Source organism: Lithobates pipiens, unplaced genomic scaffold (assembly GCF_037356315.1).
Source record: "Lithobates pipiens isolate NorthernLeopardFrog02 unplaced genomic scaffold, aLitPip1_a1.2 Scaffold_8, whole genome shotgun sequence".
Classification (NCBI taxonomy): domain Eukaryota; kingdom Metazoa; phylum Chordata; class Amphibia; order Anura; family Ranidae; genus Lithobates; species Lithobates pipiens.
In genome coordinates, this window is record NW_027507903.1 from 493,928,571 (window position 1) to 493,947,506 (window position 18,936).

General features: G+C 45.2%; 1 protein-coding gene across 1 annotated transcript in view; it reads right to left on the reverse strand.

Annotated features, from left to right (window-relative positions):
- Positions 1 to 18,936, reverse strand: part of LOC143960480 (aldo-keto reductase family 1 member C15-like) — a 73,978-nt gene that overhangs the window by 23,188 nt on the left and 31,854 nt on the right. Inside the window, exons 5-7 of the mRNA XM_077469127.1 lie at positions 16,663 to 16,785; positions 7,098 to 7,210; positions 5,159 to 5,324 (exon numbers count right to left, since the gene is read on the reverse strand). Coding sequence (XP_077325253.1) covers positions 5,159 to 5,324; positions 7,098 to 7,210; positions 16,663 to 16,785 — 402 coding nt within the window. The remainder of the gene's footprint in view (positions 1 to 5,158; positions 5,325 to 7,097; positions 7,211 to 16,662; positions 16,786 to 18,936) is intronic.

An 18,936-nucleotide genomic window follows, 5' to 3' on the forward strand; every position in this document is an offset into this window, starting at 1 on the left:
ATGAGAACTTCCCCGGAAACTGCTTCTGTAACGACAAACACACTTGTCCGGCATTATAACAGCATATAGGGAGGGAATCCATGCTGTCCTGGACGACTCCTAGTAACAGAGTTACCGGTAAGTCTAACTCTCGTTTTCTCTAGTCGTCTGTCCAGGACAGCACTAGAGAGGATCAACAAGAACTTACCAGATTAGGGGGGGGGGGGGGGGGACTACCGCTTGAAGGACCTTTCTCCCAAACGCCTGATCTTGCACTGAGATAAGGTCCAATCTGTAATGCTTCATAAACGTCAAGTAGCTTGACCAAGTTGCTGCTCGACAAATTTGTTCTGGTGTCGCTCCAGCTCGCTCTGCCCAAAAGGTCGATAGTGCCCGTGTAGAGTGAGCCTTGGGGGAAAAAAGGACATTCCATTTTCATCCCTTTGTAGGCTTCTACAATAGCTTGTTTGATCCACCTTGCAATTGTATTCTTTGAAGCTTGTGACCCCAATTTTTTACTCGCCTTTAAAACAAATAATGCATTTGATTTTCTAATGCTTTTCGACATCTCCAGATACTGTAAGACACAGGCTCTCCCATCCAGTTGGTTAAACGCTACCTCCTTAGGATTAGTGGGGGACCCACAGAACGAAGGTAAAACAATTTCCTGTGTTCTAGGGAACTTTGTCACTACTTTGGGTAAAAACCCAGGGTCCGTACTCAACACCAGCCTATCTTCAAAAATTTGTAAAAACGGCTCTTTCACCGAAAGTGCCTGAAGCTCGCTAATGCGTCTGGCTGTGGAAATAGCCACTAGGAACACTGTTTTGAGCGTGATCCATTTCAAGGAAAGTTCTTCTTCCCAAGACTTTGTTACCCATCCCTGTAACACAATTGACAGGTCCCATTTGGGTAAAATTTTGAAAGGAACAGGTTTAATCCTGGTCAACCCCTTAAAGGACCTGCTGACTAGCGGGTCTGCTGCCAGAGGTTGATCCAAAAAAAAAAAAAAAACAAACAGACAGGGCCGCAATTTGTACCTTTAAAAAGGTACTAATGGCCAGTCCCTTATCCGCACCGTCTTGTAAAAACTCCAAGACTGTCGGGATACTTAGACACCTTTTTAGTGTCCAACCATGAACAAAAAACCTTCCAATACTTAACATAAATTGCTTGGGTTACCCTCTTCCTACTAGAAAGGAGTGTTCTAATCACCCTATCCGAGAGCCCCTTAGACTTCAAGAGGCTCTCTTCAGACGCCAGGCCGATAACTTTAGTGTCTGTATTTCTGGCAACAGAACTGGACCCTGGGACAGCAGATCCTCTCTCTCGGGCAGTATGAGTGGAGGCTCGTCTGTCAGGCCCAGCAGCATTGAGAACCACGGTCTCTTCGGCCAATACAAAACCACCAGTATTAATGTGGTCCATTCCTGCAAAAATTTCCTCAGGACTAGAGGAATTAGCTTGAATGGGGGGGGGGGAGGCGTAGTAAGTGTGAAACTCCCAGTTTTGTGCCAAAGCGTCTATCCCTTTTGCCCCTGCCTTCCTCTCTAGGGAGAAGTATACTGGGACCTGGGTGTTCGCTTTCCTGGTGAACAAGTCCACCTCCGGAAGACCCCATTTGCGCACTTCAGCTGGAAAATTTCCCTATTCAGGGACCATTCTGATTCGTACACCCGGTGTCGACTCAAAGTCTGCCAGGTGGTTGTCCACCCCCTTTAGATGGACCGCTGAAACCGATTATAGGTTTTCTTCTGCCCAATGCATGATTGTACTTGTTAGCTTGATCAAGGAGCCTGAAGGCACCTGAAATGAGCCCTTGCCCAAGGAACCGCAGGGATTGTTGCCATTAATAGGCCCAACCCTGCCATAGCTGAGCGGATGGAAATTGTCCGATTGGACTGCAAAAATGTTACCATCTTTCACCTTTTCTACTTTTTCCCCTGTGAGGAAGTCTCTGTGACACCGAATCTACCAGGAAACCTAGATACTGTATGGCCTGTGTTGGTGTCAAGTGCGACTTTTCTTCGTTTATTAACCACCCCAGCCATTTTAGGCAAGAGGTGGCTACCCTCAGATCTCCCTGCAGTTGGAGCTTTGAGGAGGCGAAGAATAAAAGGTCGTCCAAGTATGGTACGACAGCGACCCCTTTCAGCCTCAGGGGAGCCAACGCTTCTGCCAGGACCTTGATAAATATCCTGGGGGAAGAAGATAGACCGAATGGCAGAGCCCTGAATTGGAGGTATCGGATCTGCCTTCCCCAAAGAATCGCTATCCTCAAATACTTTTGAGAGTCTTCTCGAATGGGGATGTGTAGGTACGTGTCCCTCAGATCGAGAGAGGCCATGAAACAATTTGGAGGGAGTACTGACCTCACTGTAAAAATTGTTTCCATCCGGAATTTCTTGTAAGTTACCCACTTGTTCAGTAACTTTAGATTCAAAATTAACCGGAATTTGCCTGACGGTTTCTTCACTACAATCACATGCGAGTAGAAACCGTAGTTTATTTCTTGTGACGGAACTGGCACTAGAACCCTCTGGTCTATTAAATAGCCAATTTGCGACAGCAAAACTGTCGCTTTCTGGGGATCTTTGGGAGGCTTGGTCAGACACATCCTTGTAGGTGGGGTGTGCTTGAACTGTATTTTGTAACCCTCCCTGATGATCCTCAGAATAAAAGTATTTGAGGTAGTCTTTTCCCACTGTGGGAGGAACTGCCCCAGTTTTCCCCCCACAGGGACCAGGTCACTGGGATTTCGTGTTTTTTTTAGAAGAGGAAAAAAGATTGCCTTTCTGTTTTCCTCCCATCCACTGTTTCTTGGGGGTTGACTCCTTAGAGGTCTGTCCTTGTGACTGTCCCTGCCTTTGGGGACGAAAAAAGCGTTTACCTGTAGTCTTTTTGGTTTTAACAGGAAAGGCCTTCTTGTCCGCAGTACGGTCCAGGACTTTCTCAAGATCCTGCCTGAACAAGAGGTCTCCCTCAAAGGGGATGCCACATAACCTCACTTTTGAGGCCGAGTCTCCTGACCAAGACTTCAACCAAAGTGCCCTGCGAGATGCGTTTACAAGGGCACTTCCTGGCACTTCCTGGCTGACAATTTAACAGACTCCGCAGAGGCATCTGCCATATAACCTGCTGCTTTATGTAGCATAGGAAGGGACTCCAGGATTTCCTTTCTGGAGGTCCTCCCTTCCAAATGGCTTTGCAATTGTTCCAGCCAGACCTCCAAGTTGCGAGCCACTATTGTCGTGGCCATTGCAGGTTTTAAATTAATCCTGGTTACTTCCCATGACCTCTTCAGCAGCACCTCCATCCTTTTATCCATGGGTTCCTTAAGAACACCCATGTCCTCAAAGGCGAGGTCTGTTAATTTTGCACACTGGGAAAAAGCTGCGTCTACCTTGGGCACTTTGTTCCAAACGCAAGTGGGGTCCTCGCTGAAGGGGAATCTCCGCTTCATACTTTTAGGAAAAAATTGCTTTTTCTCTGGCTCCTCCCACTCTTGATCGAATCTACCAGTGTGCTATGAACCGGAAAAACCCTGACTGAATCTGCCTTTAGGGTCTGATACATCCGGTCATGCAAGGACAGGGAGACTGGCTCTTCTTTAATTTCGAGCATCTCATAAATCGCCCCAGTAAGGCATCTACCTCCTCGAGTGAGAGCCTGTATCTGAGAGAGCTTGTCCCTTGAACAGGAATATCTCTGGATGATGCCGTCTCACTTAGGCCATCCAGTGAATCAATTCCTCTTCCCCTGATTCATCACCTTCGTCTGGGGTGGAAGCAGGGGGGACTGCGGCTGGTTTTGGGGTCTCAAGGTTCGCTAGCATCGTCTTGATGGATTGCATTTCTTTCTGTACTCCAGAAATCAAATCCTTACAGGCTCCCGTAGCTTTCTTATAGACCAATTTGTCTATGCATGGTTTGCAAAGGGGCTTAGACCATCCTTCTTTTAATTTATTCATACATGAAGGACATCTCTTCCCCCCTGACCTCTCTGGTTCTTTGGGCAGAGCCCAAGACAAGAGAAGGAGAGAAGAAGGAAAGGAAAAACAGACAAGCTAATGTCAGCGAAACCTTAGCAAAAATAGGATGCCTTCACCAAACACCTATGTGCACCCCGCCAACTGCTAACAGGATTCGCAAGACTCTTTAGTCCGGATCCTGTTTGAGAGAGGGAGGGAGGAAAAACCCACCTGGACCATTTCAGAATGCCTTTGCATTGATTAGTCCATCTCTCCCCCCCCCCCTCTCTCTCCCAATCCTGTAGGTACAGGACACCTCTGTGTTTGCCTACCTGAGCTGGTTCGGCTCCACTGCCACTCTCTACTGCATCCATATCCGATCGGAATCTTGCCTAACTGCCTGGAGGCTTTTCCCTTCGTTTGTGATGCAGCACGAACGTTATATGGCCGGGGTTTTTTAAAATAGCCACCAAGGTTCGGATCGTCCACGCTCACTGCGCGACCCGGAAGTGGATTGCCGGAAGTCCTCTATCCTCCTCCTGCGTTCCACAGGCCGGAACTCGATGCCTGTGCCGCCCCCCACCTGACTTTGCACTCAAATCCGAACCTACCATCAGGCGGGGGAACGCCAGCCCTCCCCGGGCTTCAGAAGGAGAACGCCGGTTCGTAGCTCCTGTCAACCCGAACGGAGGACCTCAGATTTCTGCTACCAAAAACAGGTACACAGAACTCCTTCCCCGTCTCTTATGGGCAATCCCACCGTCAGGGGAAGGAGAGCTCCTGATCCAGCCTCCTCCTCCGGTGGAGGAAACACAAAGACTGAAGGGGAAGGGACGGAGACCGCCCTTTAAAGATCTGGATTGTGTTTCCTGCCTCTGGAGGTGGAGCCTATCTCTCTAGTGCTGTCCTGGACAGACGACTAGAGAAATAACCCGTTAATATGACAATTTTGTGAAAAGGAAAAAACAAAACAAACAAAAAAAAACCACACCATGCCTCTTACTAAATACCTTGGAATGTCTACTTTCAATACTTTCAAAAAAAAGGGGTCATTTGGGGGGTAACCAATTATGCTTTTACTTTGTAGGGGAACAAAGAGGAAGTAAAACACATCAGGGTTTAGATCTTACTATCTTTAAACTTCAGCTTTATCAATTCCCTATTTTATCCAAAACTTAAAAAAAAAAAAAGTTGTGGCAGAGTTTGTACCTGCAGGTTCTCTTTGATTCTGTGTTCAGTGTAGCTTTTTGCAAGAACGACAATCCCTCTCTGCAGGAGATATCGAAGCGCCACCTGAGCCGGAGTCCGTCCAATCCTCTGTGCTATACCATTCACGACTGGGTCCTCAAGGAGTACAGGACAACCTACACCAACCCTGCATGGAAGCAAACAGACAAAGCTCATGCCAAATAATAAAATAGGCTCACCACCTGCAGGGCCGGTGACAGTGACATACGACAATTGTGTCTCTTTTCCTCCAGCAGATGAAAGACATTTTTAATAAAAAAAGACTTGTCAAAAACCGTCTACTGTATTTTTTCACACTACACTACTTTTTTTGGTGAATGGGTAGGGCTTCCAGATTACGATAAGCCCCCCACCTGCAGACCCCGACAACCACCGGCCAGGGTTGATGGGAAGAGGCCCTTGTTTGGAAGGGGGGGAGGCGCAGAGCCCATGCGGTCTGGTATAGTTCAGGGGGGGGGGGGGGGGGGTTGGGGCTTTTGCTTGTCCCCTCCCTTTCCTGACCTGCCGGGCTACATGCTCGGATAAGGGTCTGGTGTGTATTTTGGGGGGACCCCACGCAAGAAACAAAAAAAAGTAAGCGGGGGGGGGGGTCTGGGGGTCCCCTCTGAATCCATACTAGATCCAAGTGCCTGGTATGTACCTGGGGGTCCACAATATTGTTTTTCCCGGCAATTTTTTTTTTAGCGTCTTACCGCAGACGCCCTGGGCGGCTCGGTGTGAAAGCTGTCTAAAACCTTGAATCCAGTCACCCTAAACAAGGAGAGAGAGCAGCAGTAACCGTTCTTTATTACAGGAAGCTCCTGCACAGAGGGAAAGTTTCACACTGGATTATTGCACAGATCTGGGCGAAATACACAAAGCACATCAAGTTTCAAGGAAAAATACACATGGTTCTTGTATATAGACTATATTTGGTGATCCTAGATTTTTTTTGTTTAACCACTTCAGCCCCGGAAGATTTTATCCCCTTCCTGACCAGAGCACTTTTTACAATTTGGCATGGCGTCACTTTATCTGACAATTGCAAAATTTGTGTCCTTTTCTTCCCCACAAATAGAGCTTTCTTTTGGTGGTGTTTTATCACCTCTGTGGTTTTTATTTTTTGCGCTATAAACAAAAAAAAATGATCATTTTGAAAAAAATATATATATATATATATATATATATATATTTACTTTTTGCTATATTAAATATAGCCCCAATTTTTTTCCCCCCCATTTCTTCATCAGTTTAGCCAATATATATTCTTCTACATATTTTTGGTAAAAAATAAATAAATAAATCGCAATAAGCATATATTGATTGGTTTGAGCAAAAGCGTCTACAAACTATGGGAAAAGGTTTATGGCATTTTTATAATTTTTTTTTTTACTAGTAATGGCAGTGATCTGCGTTTTTTAGTGGTACTGTGACATTGTGAGGGACAGATCTGACACACTGGACACACTTTTGGGACCACTGACATCTATACAGCGATCAGTGCTATAACTATGCATCAATTACTGTGTAAATGTAACTGGTAGGGAAGGGGTTAACACTAGGGGGTGATCAAGGGGTTAAACCTGTGTTCCCTCAGTGTGTTCTAATTGTATGGGGATAGGACTGACTGGGGCAGGAGACATATCGTTGTTCCTACTTAGGAGGAACAAAAAGATATATCTCCGCTCTCGTGCGGTGATCGCAACAGCCAGCCACGTGCATCGGGTCCCCCGCCGTACGGGGTTTCACACAGCGGTGACATTGTGCCGCAGTAAAAGCATGTGAGCCGATCAGGAACCGGATAGGAAGCAAACTCTTTCTATTCATACTGTATATGTAAGACTAAGTACAGTTGAGATTCAAATAGTACATAACAGGGTTCTTCCTTAACATCTTACACAAAATGTTGTACCGTATTTACCCGAATGTCACATCCCGGTTGGAGCCCAGGGCACTATATGCAACCAGCACAATGTCATTCTCCTTGCAGAATTTCAGCAGTTTCTCTTGGTTCAGGTACACATGGCATTCTACCTGCATAGACAAGAAATACAAAAGGGTAAGTTCACCTTTGTACACTTTTTTTGTTTTTTCTAAATTCCTTCTTCCCTATGCACCAATATAGCATTCATGTTCTTTGTTTGTAAAAATATCAAAGCTTTCTATTAAATCTACATACACCTTACTTTTCTTGTGCTCATCCATGTTTCTAGATGTTTCCATTTGTAATGTCTGTCTTCATGATCAGTATAGAGATCGTGACACAGGAAGGAGTTGACCCACTGACCTTATTAGCACACACCCTGCATCATCCACCCTCCCATTGCACGTTTTTTTAAAGAATTGCAATCAATCAGTGATCACCCTTTTCATTGAATACAAATTGCAAAGTGTATGGCCAACTTTATACAAGTACATAGAAGGGAGTAGACAGAAACACTCAGCTGTCAAACCCCATTCGCAACTCTGCATAGCGGGAACTTGCATTCCCAAATGCGCTTTTGTTTTATTTTTAGTGGGGGGGGGGGGGGGGGGCATATTGGAGCATTTTTACACATCACACATAGGGCAGCCCATCCACCTAAATGGGCTTCCCTACACACAACAGTCACCCCAAAGAAGCTTCAGAACTTTTTTTTTTGTGGAGCTTGGTGCGTTTTTTACTGCACTTTTTGATGCAGACCCGAGCGACATGTCCAGAAGCCGATTCGATTGGGTTTCCGATGTAGTAACCCTGAAGCGATGTCACAATGTCACTCCTAAATTGGGCCAAATTAAAAAAAAAAAAACAAATCAGATTTTGAATAATTTTTGAATACTTTGAAGTGCAGAGAAGGGGTTTGGGGTCTTTTGGACCCCAGATTGCTCCATAAAGAGTACCTGTCACTGCCTATTATGCCGCGTACACGCGATTGGACTATCCGGCGGACTTGGTCCGGCGAACCAGAGTCCGTCGGACAATCCGCCCGTGTGTGGGCTCCGGTGGACTTAGAAAGAAGTTTTGACTCAAAATTGCCTGTCTGCGCTGCGGCCCCCCCACCCCAAAGCACCTTGTCCCTGTGTTGATAAGGACAAGGGCCAACGGTCAGGGTTGTCAGGGTCTGCGGGGCTTATCGGAATCTGGGAGCCCCTTTAATAAGGGAGCCCCCAGATACCGGCCCCCCACCCTATGTGAATGAATATGGGGTAAATCCATACCAGGCGACGGGACTAGCAAGGTGTCAATCTCACGGATGGAGGTGGCGACATTCACTTCCTTCGCTAGTCCCGGCTACCTGGAGCCACGTTCAAAACGAACGGACTTTACTCCGTGTGTGGGCAAGTCCGTTCATTTCAAAAGGAAAAGTCCGGTCGTGTGTGTGCAGGTCCACTCGTTCGGAAAGTCCAGCGGACCTCAGCTGCAAAGTCCGCCGGATAGTCAGATCGTGTGTACGCGGCATTACTGTCACAAGGGATGTTTACCGTGTGACATAAAACATTGCAAAGACCACCATGTTATTTTCTAGGGTTTTTGCTAAAAATTATATAATATTTGGGGGTTCTAAGAATTTTTTTAGCAAAAAAATATTGATTTTATCTTGTAAACAACAAATGCCAGAAATGGACTTGGTTTTGACGTGATTAATGGACATAGCAAGTATGCAGACCTGGAACCTCAGCCAAGGATTGGGGGAACCACTCATGACGGTCACAATAGGAGTGTACAACTAGGAACTCAGTACAGAGATAGTGGGAACCCCTCAAATAGTACAGGGGGTGTGGGAATCCCTCACAATGGGCAAAGCAGATATACAGACCCGTGAACTTAGCACAGGAATTTCTTTGATAGAGTCCCTGAGGAATATCAAATGGTTTAACTCTCCAGTATCTATCAAATACTGAGGTACCAGTATCAGGACCATTTAAAGCGGTTGTAAGTGATTTTTTTTTTATTAAAATAAAACATAACAATGGTATTGCACAGAGAAGCCCCAAAACCTACTCTTCTTGGGTCGCCCACCAGCACTCTTGGCCAGTGTCAGGACAAGGTCATCTAGAGCCCAAGGCAAACATCCCAAACTGTGCCCCTTACAATATGTATAAGCAAAAATCCCCCCTCCGCCCAAAAAAAAAAAAAAAAATGGAGCACTAATCAGCATGCTTATCCCCTAAGCATATGTAGCACCCTGGTGGTGTTTAGACAGAGTTGCTAATAAATTTAGTTTGCCAGGTTGTAATTATCCTGGCCAATTGATAGAAGATCAATGATTCCCCTCTAGTTCTGGAATTGCTGCACCTTTTCTCTTCTGTCACTAGGTGGCACTGTGGCTGGTGACATTAGAATGACAGGGGGCTTCGCAAGGTCAGAGTATGAATGGATGGGGTGTCTCAGCCAATTGGCAGGGGTTTCTTTAGTCCCTAGGCCTGCTGGTAGAACCTATTTTTTTGGGTAGAGTCAGTTGATCAGGGTTCTGTGCCACTTGGATGGCTGTCTGGGTGTAAGTGTGTTATGTCTACCTGGGCTGCTAGGCCGGAAGCCTAAGGCCTATCCTGGGGACACCTGGCTGCTCTGCTGCCTGAGGCCTATCCAGGAGCAGGAGAAGCAGCTGTGGGTTGGGACTGCAGGATTGGAGAACCACCAACTTGAGAAGGTTCCGCTGGGGGAGAACTAGTTGTGGTCAGAGGTAGAAGGGAAGCTGTATATCTGTGAGCTTCCGCGCTCTATGTAAAATAGGGGGAGGTAAAAACAAAAAGCAGCAGCAATCACTATGTGAGTGGACTCTCAATTTATGAAAATTTAAAAAAGGGGGGTGTGTGCGCTTGCTTATTAAACCCAAAAAAAGAGAAAAGAAAACAATCTTATAAAAACAATCTTATAAAGTGACCAAGTGTAAATAAATGTGAAAATATGTGGACCATCAAAGGTAATCAATAAATAGGTGGGTCAACTCAAACAGTTGAAAAATGCGGGTATGTGCAAGGACTAATTAAAAATACTGCGTACATAAAAAGTGCATAAAGCATGTGCATAAAATACTCAAAACAAATCAGTGAATCACAGCAATAAAAAATAAAATGCAATATGACACAAATCATATATGTGAAACACAATCGTGTCGGTGCGTCAAACTAAAGTGTCCCAAATAGAGTAAAATATAAACATGCCACTAAAAAAAAAAAATCGCAGCACAAAAAATGCATCAATCGGGTTAAAGTGCAATGTGCCAAACGTGAGACGATCCTCTGGTGGTGATCCGTGCCAGTGGTGGTGCTATCACTAGGTAATTTCCCAGTTGAAGTCCTATTGATGACGTAACGCGTAGGAGCCGGAAGTGACGTTTACATCCGGGCTAGTTGCTCGGCGGTCTGCTGTGCTTTGTATTTACATCCCCTTGTGAGTAGTTACTTTTTATTTCTAATAAAACTGTGTTTGAAAATACTACACTATGGCGGTATCTCTTGGTTTATCCCTTTGAGCCCGGTGACCATACACAAGGAAACTGGATATATTTGTGTCATCTCCAAGACTCCACTGTACAGCCATCACCTGGATCATCCTCTGTTCCCTGATTGCCTTGTGTGTCTGTTTCGCTGCTTAATCCCGCAGAAGGGAAGCTGTCGCCGCTAAGGGTCCATCCATCTTACTACTGGAGACTACAGTGAGTAAGCTTGTGCAAGTACCAGAGCAGTCTACTCACCAATCAGGAACAGTGAAGAAGTAGGAAAACTTCAGCAAGTCCCAAGCCATGGACCCAGCAGGATAGCGGGGGTGACACTTGAGGAGTATACAGCGGGATAGCTGTGGAAGAGCTCAGGAGATCAAGTGACGACTGGGATCTGGAAGTCTAGTGAGAGACTAGGAGCTCAGTGAGTGTCAATGCTGGGCTCTTCCCTGCTTTCTCAAAGCTGGCTGCTCAGCTGTCAGCTAATTGCCAGCTCCTTTCTCTCCACAGTGACTCACCTGTTGATGGCAGCCTGCTCGTCAGTCCTGCCTACTTAAGCCGTCTAGTCCAGATGATCTCTGCCTTCCCCCTGGTCACATCTCTAGAGACCCTCTCCTGTGTTCCTGTTAAAGGCTTGCTTGGCTGACATTCCTTCTGGCTCCAGATCCTGCTTGTTCTACTACGCTCATCTCTGGCTTCCTGACGTTTTGGCTTGTCTGACTATCCATTCCGGTTCCTGAACTCTAGCTATGTTTTGACTACGTTTACATTATTATTATTATTATTATACAAGTGTGATTTAAATGTACTTCTGTCTCAGTCTGATTCATGGTTTCTGGCATTGAGTGAAGATCTACAGTGAGATAAGAAATGAACTGTTCTGTATTACCAAGAGTTACATACAACTACCTTTTATTGACTGTTGCAAGATTAATTGCCATAGGAGACAGCGGTCCTACCTATACAGAAGTGTTATCTGGCTGAAGGCCTTCCACTGTATAGCTGTCTACCTATAGAAGCCTCAGAGTCTGTCAATTAGCACTGCATCTACTCAAGGGTGTCCTGGCCCTAACCCTCTATCCCACTGTTCTGTTAAGAGACAATAAATCTCTTGTTCGCATTCAAAAAGTGACTGGCACCCAGCATTTCTTTTTGTATCACACCCACCATGCCTGGTAACCCACTTTACAAAGAAGGATGTCAGCTCTCCCTGACTCTGGAGGTCACCATTAGGCCTCTAGGGGCGGGGGCCCTTGCTACACATAAATCCCCCTCCTCCCAGTACAAGCCCACCCCCTTGCTGAAATACCCCTTGCCAGCACAAATCTTTGCCGTTCCATCCCCCCAGCACATATGTCCCCCAAACAAACAAGCACAAATCCTCTATCCCTCAAATTTCCCCTCTAAGTACACATTCTCTCCCCCACTCCGAGCACAAAACCCCAATCCCCCAATATCCCCTCCTAGCACAACCCCATATCCCCCCCCCAGCAAACATAGCCCTTAAACCATCCCTACTAGTACAATCCGCACCCCCCCCCCCCCCCAAAAAAAAAAAAAAAAAATTCCCTCCTGTTCACCACTGTCCACCTTCTGGCCCTGCTCTTGACTTCTACTTCTGCGGGCTTGCTTCTGAGCTGGGCTGTGTGCATCCATGAACACATTTCAGCCCCTGCTCACTTCTCTGCCTCTGTGTACTGGAAGGAGACAAAAATCAGTGCTGCTGCAGCTGGATCAAGATAAGGCTCAGATAAGGATAAGAGATGATGGGGGCGATACAACTAGTGGGACATGCTTTACCTTAATGCAGGAAATGAATTAAGGTAAAAAAATAAAATAAAAATAAAAAAGACCCGTACGTCCCTTTGTAATCCTGGGATAGAGGGCTTGGGCTCATGCTCACCGCGGGAGTGTGCTTGCATGTCCTGCGGACTTGATGTCTGCCGGTGGCCTACGATCGCGGCGAGGAGAGGCAGAACGGGGAACTGCCTATATAAACATTGGGAGCCCTGATCTCTGCCATGTCAGTGGTAGCCCATCCCCCTACAGTTAGAACACGCTGAGGGAACACATTTAACCTCTTGATCGCCCCCTAGTGTTTAACCTCTTCCCTGCCAGTGACATTTATACAGTAATCAGTGGCTATGTATAAATGTCAATGGTCCCAAAATAACGTCAAAAGTGTCCAATCTGTCCTCCGCAATGTTGCAGTCCCAATAAAAAGCGCAGATCACTGCCATAACTAAAAAAAAAATTTATAATAAAAATGCCATAAATCTATCCCCTATTTTGTAGATGCTATAAGTTTTGCGCAAACCAATCAATATCCACTTGTGATTTTTTTTTTACCAAAAATATGTAGAAGAATACCTATCGGCCTAAACTGAGGAAGAAATTAGTTTTTTTTTTTATATATTTTTGATGGGATATTCATTATAGCTTTTTTTCAAAATTGTCAGTCTTTTTTTGTTTATAGCGCAAAAAATAAAAACTGCAGAGATGATAAAATACCACCAAAAGAAAGCTCTATTTGTGGGGGAAAAAAAAGATGTAAATTTTGTTTGGGCACAATGCAACACTTTAATCAGTTAAAGCGACGCACTGCCAAATGGCAAAAAAATGCTCTGGTCATTAAGGGGGTCAAACCTCCCGGGGCTGAAGTGGTTAAGATACAGTAAAAAAAAAAAAAAAAAATAGATAGAGATAGAGATTATATATATATATATATATATATATATATATATATATATCTCTCTATCTCATCAAAATCAAAAATATCTACCCATTTACACCCTTACAAAAATTATATGCAAAGAAGTGTACAGGAATGGTACCAGGAACATCTCTCTATCGAAATTCCTAGAAGAATAAAAAGTCAGTAGATGTAAACTGTCACACAAATCTCATATACTGTAAACTTTACCATATTGGTGAAATTTCAAAAGTTGTTTTTTCTATAGGCTTTCTTTTAAATAACCCCTTGCGATCCTGCCACAGTGGTTCAGACATTTCCTTTTACAGGCTGACAACTGACTCCCATCTGTGCTCCTGCACTGTCACCCTGGCACATGTACCCATTGTGAAGACTATAAGCATCTGTGCCATAACATATTGTGCAAAAATGGTCAATCGTTGTTGCCATTTCAGAATAAAAAGGAGCTTGGGCATCCTCTAAACTCATCTAAACTTTACCCCAACTCCGAACTCACATTTTTTTTTACTCCCACCCTAGCCGGCCTTTTTATTTATGTGAGATGTGTACAGCTCATTGCAGTAAAAAGAGTGCAAGTTCAGATTTGGGAGGATAATAAATACATAATTTCTTGCCAAGTACTCAAAAGTGTAAAAGACTTTTAAACTGAACAAAACAAAAAAACACACACACACACACACACATCTACTGAGCTAAGAAATATCTAAAACAAAATTTGAAAGATTGCCAAGAAATCAGCAGTTACAAATCAAAATAAAATGTATACACCAACCACAATAAATATTACTCGATGTGAACTGTCTTTTGATAATAATAAAGTGCAAACTCAATAATGTAAAACTCAGTGCCAAATACATAAAATAATGATAAAGAGCAATTACATCAATAAAAAAGTTCAAGAAAACATCTTTCAAAGATATACAAGTGTGAACAAGTGCTGTGATCTACACTCATCAGCACTGACAGTTATAGCTGGCAGCCCTGATCGAGTGAAAATATTCCAACAGTCTGGTTGTACAGAAGTCAATCAAGAGATCAACTTCTATACAACTAGTCTATCCTTAGATGAGCCGATGCTAAACTGGCTGAATTTAAATCCATCAATGGCTGGCTCAAATCTCACCTTCTTAAAATCATAAAAAGGTCAAAACAGGTAGGTTCCCCTTTAATTAGCTGTGATCAGCTATAATGACGGTTCCAATCTTCGAATGACCAGGGTTCACACAAGAAGAAAGTATTAAATCAGCAGCCATACAAATCTATAAAAATAAATAAACAGTGCTCACTGAGTCCGAAAAAAAATATTTTGAATGCATTAAGAACTGCACTCACAATTTAAACAGAATGATGAGAATTTAACATCTCAGAGTGGGCAGCTGCTGGGGCTCACCACACAGACCTGACACAGAACTGATCTGGTTGACAACTCCATGTACTGTATGTCGTACAAAGCCAGCCACTAAGACAACACAAATGACCAACTGACTGTGGAGACACCAAGTGTACAGTGCTCCGCCCTATGTGTTACGTCTAAATTACTACTTCAGTTTAGTTTACTTTAGAGCTCAGATTGTGCACACACACACACACACACACACACACACACACATTGTGTGTACCACTCAAAAATGCATCCTCATACGATTGTAGCCCACAGAAATCTGCCAAACTGTGGGTGTGGCATAGTACCAAAGCTTGGGTGGTGGAGACCTAACATCACACTATTCCCCTTTCACCTAATCACAGAGTCTCTCTAAGCATTCTCTAATGTCTCTCTCTCTCTCTCTCTGTCTCTCTTAACCTCCTTGGTGGTATGATTATTTTGGATTTTAGGTGCTGAAAGCGGTACAATTATTTTGCATGAAAATTTGGCATTTTATATTGTAGTCCTGTAATTCTTAGGAATAACTCACTTAAATGTGTCCAAACCAGAATCTAGCAGACATCCTGGGTATGATAAAGTTTGAAAAATAAAATCATAAATTATAATATAATAAATAATTATAAATAAATGTACCAAATAATAACATAATAATAAAAATTATTCCACAATGTAATCAAATACACTGAAATTTGCTCAGTTGCAGAATTGTCACTGTCATTACTTTTCAATATTTGATGACGGATCTCCCCACAAATCGCTATCGCTCAATTCTGCAATTCCAATTTATTATCGCCGTTTTCTAGCTGGTCTAAAATAATTTTTGATGTAAAGGGACAGTTTTGGTTGCTATGGACAATCTCCAGTTTCCAGGCATAAAGAACAGTTTTTATATTATAAAACTGCATGCAGGACACTGGGCAGACCACTAGGGACAAAGGGGATGTGAAATAATTACATACAGCAATGTAATCTGTAAGATTACATTATACTGTATATAATGCGTGTGTTTCACTTTTTGAATTTGGCGCCAATCTCCATCCTCGTGCATCGCAAAACGCTCGCAGGGAATGGAGCTCGGCTCCGTGATGAATCGAGCGGAGGACGAGCCGCTCGTACAGCGGGGGGACATCGCTGGATCCAAGGGAGAAGGTAAGTAAACCTCCTCCTGCATACAGCGATGCGGTCGCGAGTCTGGCTCGGGGTTACCGCTTTTGGTATAAAACTTCCACCTCGAGCCAGACTCAGGAATACTGCCAGGGGGGTTAATGTATGCTCCTCTGACTCAGTGAGCTTTGTACCTGTATCTCTGAAGGAGAGGAGAGAGGAATGTGAAAGTGACATTGGCTCTGTCTATCAAAGGAGAGGGGGAATGGCACCACCATTTTTTCATGATGTCGGTTTTTTTTTTTTTTTAATTAAGAGAGGGGGTAGGATTACAGATGATAGGCTGTTCTTCTACCCGACATACTATGCGCACATGATTTGTGCCCTTGTTCTTTATTAGATCTAGGATTCTGTTTGTATTTGACTTTCCAGGTTTACTTTAAGGCTAGGTTCACACTATTGCGATGCGGGAACGCCGCGAATCCGCGGCGTTTTCCCGCATCGCTCACCTCCCGCCGGCAGTTCACACTGCCCTATGCGGACGGCTGGGGGTGTCAATGTTATGTTAATGACACCCCCAGATCCGTCGGCATATCGCAGTGCGATCTGCCGACTCGCACAGGAATCGGATCGCATGGTGTGAACCCCCATGCGATCCGATTCCGTTGCGGACCCAAAAAAGGGTCCTGTGCGAGTTTGCTGCGGGACAGCTGCGAGTTCAGCCATACTATCTGTATGGCTGAACTCGCAGCGCTACGGAGATCGGATGTGATTTGCTGTGCGAATCACATCCGGTTCTCCCCCCGCAGCGGTGTGAACCCAGCCTAACTGTGATCTTAATACAGAATTGAGAATGCATTACCTGATTGCAGACGGGCTTGTATTTTAATCCTGGCTTTTTGAGGATCAGCTCCAGCTGCCGACGATTGAAATTGGAAACGCCAATAGATTTGACCAGACCAGCATCTTTACACTGCTCCATAGCCTGAAAAATATTTGTAGGAAATTAGAATATCTGCTTTTACAGCGATACCCAGCAGCCTGCACCCCCCCCCCCCCCCCCAAGGAAAGCAGAAACAAAATGAGGGGAAAAAAAAAAAAAAATAGGATTTTGTAATTCACAGACCGACACAGCTCCTCTCTTAGCCATTGGGTTGTTATGCCCTATTACTAGGAGATACTAAGCATTAGTTGTAATACAACACTCGGAACTCTTAGTTCTGAACAGGGGGCGGTCCCTTGGGCAACAACCCTCCAGCCTGCCATGCAGCCATCAGTACGTCAACAAGCAGTATAACAATCTGTCTGATCCACCTGGAAATGGTGGCCGACGAGACCGCCATGCCTTTCTTGGGACCAGCCACCGAAACAAACCTGACTTCCAAAAAGGGAGCAGTGGTAGACAAATACCCCTTCAGAGCCCGAACCATGTCCAGAGCGTGAAGGGCCACCTCCTTAGGGCGTTTCGGCTTAGAGAGATGGTAATACAATGTCTTCATTAATATGAAAAGCCAAATCCGTTTTCGGTAGAAAAGACAGTTGCGGCCACAACGCCACCTTATCCTTGTGGATAACCAGATAAGGCGACTTGCAAGACAAGGCCGCCAGTTCCGAAACCCTCCTGGCCGATGTGATGGCCACTAGAAAGACTACTTTCTGGGAAAGAGTCAACAAGGGAATCTCCCTGATATTTTCAAATGGCGGTTTTTGAAGCGCCGATAACACTAGGTTCAAATCCCATGGGGGTAACGGAGGACGCACCGGAGGGACTACATGTCATACCCCCTGAACGTAGGTACTCAATGAGTGAGACGCCAGGGGTCGCTGAAAAAAAAGACAGCCAAAAGCTGAAATTTGCCCCTTAATGGTGCTTAACGCTAATTTCTGATCTACTCCTTGCTGAATAAACAGCAGGATCCTGGATATAGAAAAGGAGCGCGGATATCATCTTTTTTCCTCACACATGGAGATGTTGGCCTTCCAGGTATGATGATATATCTTCCGGGAAGAAGATTTTCGTGCCCTTAACATAGTTGGGATCACCGAGTCCTACAGACTCCGGTTCCTCAACACCTGGCTCTCAATAGCCATGCCATTAAAGCCAGCGATGGTAAAGCGGGATGGAGAATCAGACCTTGAGACAGAAGGTCCTCTTGCAACGGCAGTCGCCAGGGAGTGTCTGCCACCAGACGCACCAGGTCTGCATACCAAGGACGCTGAGGCCAATCTGGAGCAACCAGTATTACTGAGATCCCCTCGGATTCCACTCTGCAAAGCAGGCATGGTAACAGTTTCAGTGGAGGAAAGGCGTAGATCAGCTGGTACTGATCCCACGGAGCCACTAGCGTGTCTGCCCACGGATCTCTTGTCCTGGACACGAATCTTGGCACCTTCCAATTGAGACGGGAGGCCAGAAGATCCACGTCTGGTGTGCCCCACTTCAGGTACAGTAACCTGAATATCTTCGGATGCAACGCCCATTGTCCTGGGTCCAGCATCTGGCGACTTAGATAGTCCGCCTGCCAGTTCTCCACTCCCGGGATGTAAATGGCGGACAGGGCCGGTACGTGTCGCTCTGCCCACCGAAGTATGCAAACGACCTCCCGTGCAGCAGCTGAGCTTCTTGTTCTACCTTGGTGATTGACGTATGCCACAGCTGTGGCGTTGTCTGACTAGATCCTGATCGGACACCCCTAAATTCTCATCAACAATGTGGAGAGGCATAGCCTGATCGCTCTCAACTCGAGCAGATTGATCGGCAGCTTGGGATTCTTCCATCAACCAGAGGCCCTGAGCCGACTGAACCCCCATCACTCCACCCCAGCCAGATAGGCTGGCGTCCGTTGTGATCACTGTCCACTTCAGAGGCAGGAACGATACCAGATGAGTGAGTCTCTGACTGACTGGCTCACCTGGATCTGATGATCCAGGGACAACTGAGATTTGTCCCATTTTGTCAAAATCTCCTTCTGCAGGACTCTGGTGTGGAACTGGGCATAAGGTACTGCCTTGAAGGAGGCTACCATGAGACCCAGGACTCGCATGCAAAAGCGGAGTGATGACCACTTGCGGTTCATAAGCAGTTTTACCGCAGAGTCTGAAGTGAGAAAAACTCACTTCCATGGAGTCCAGCAGC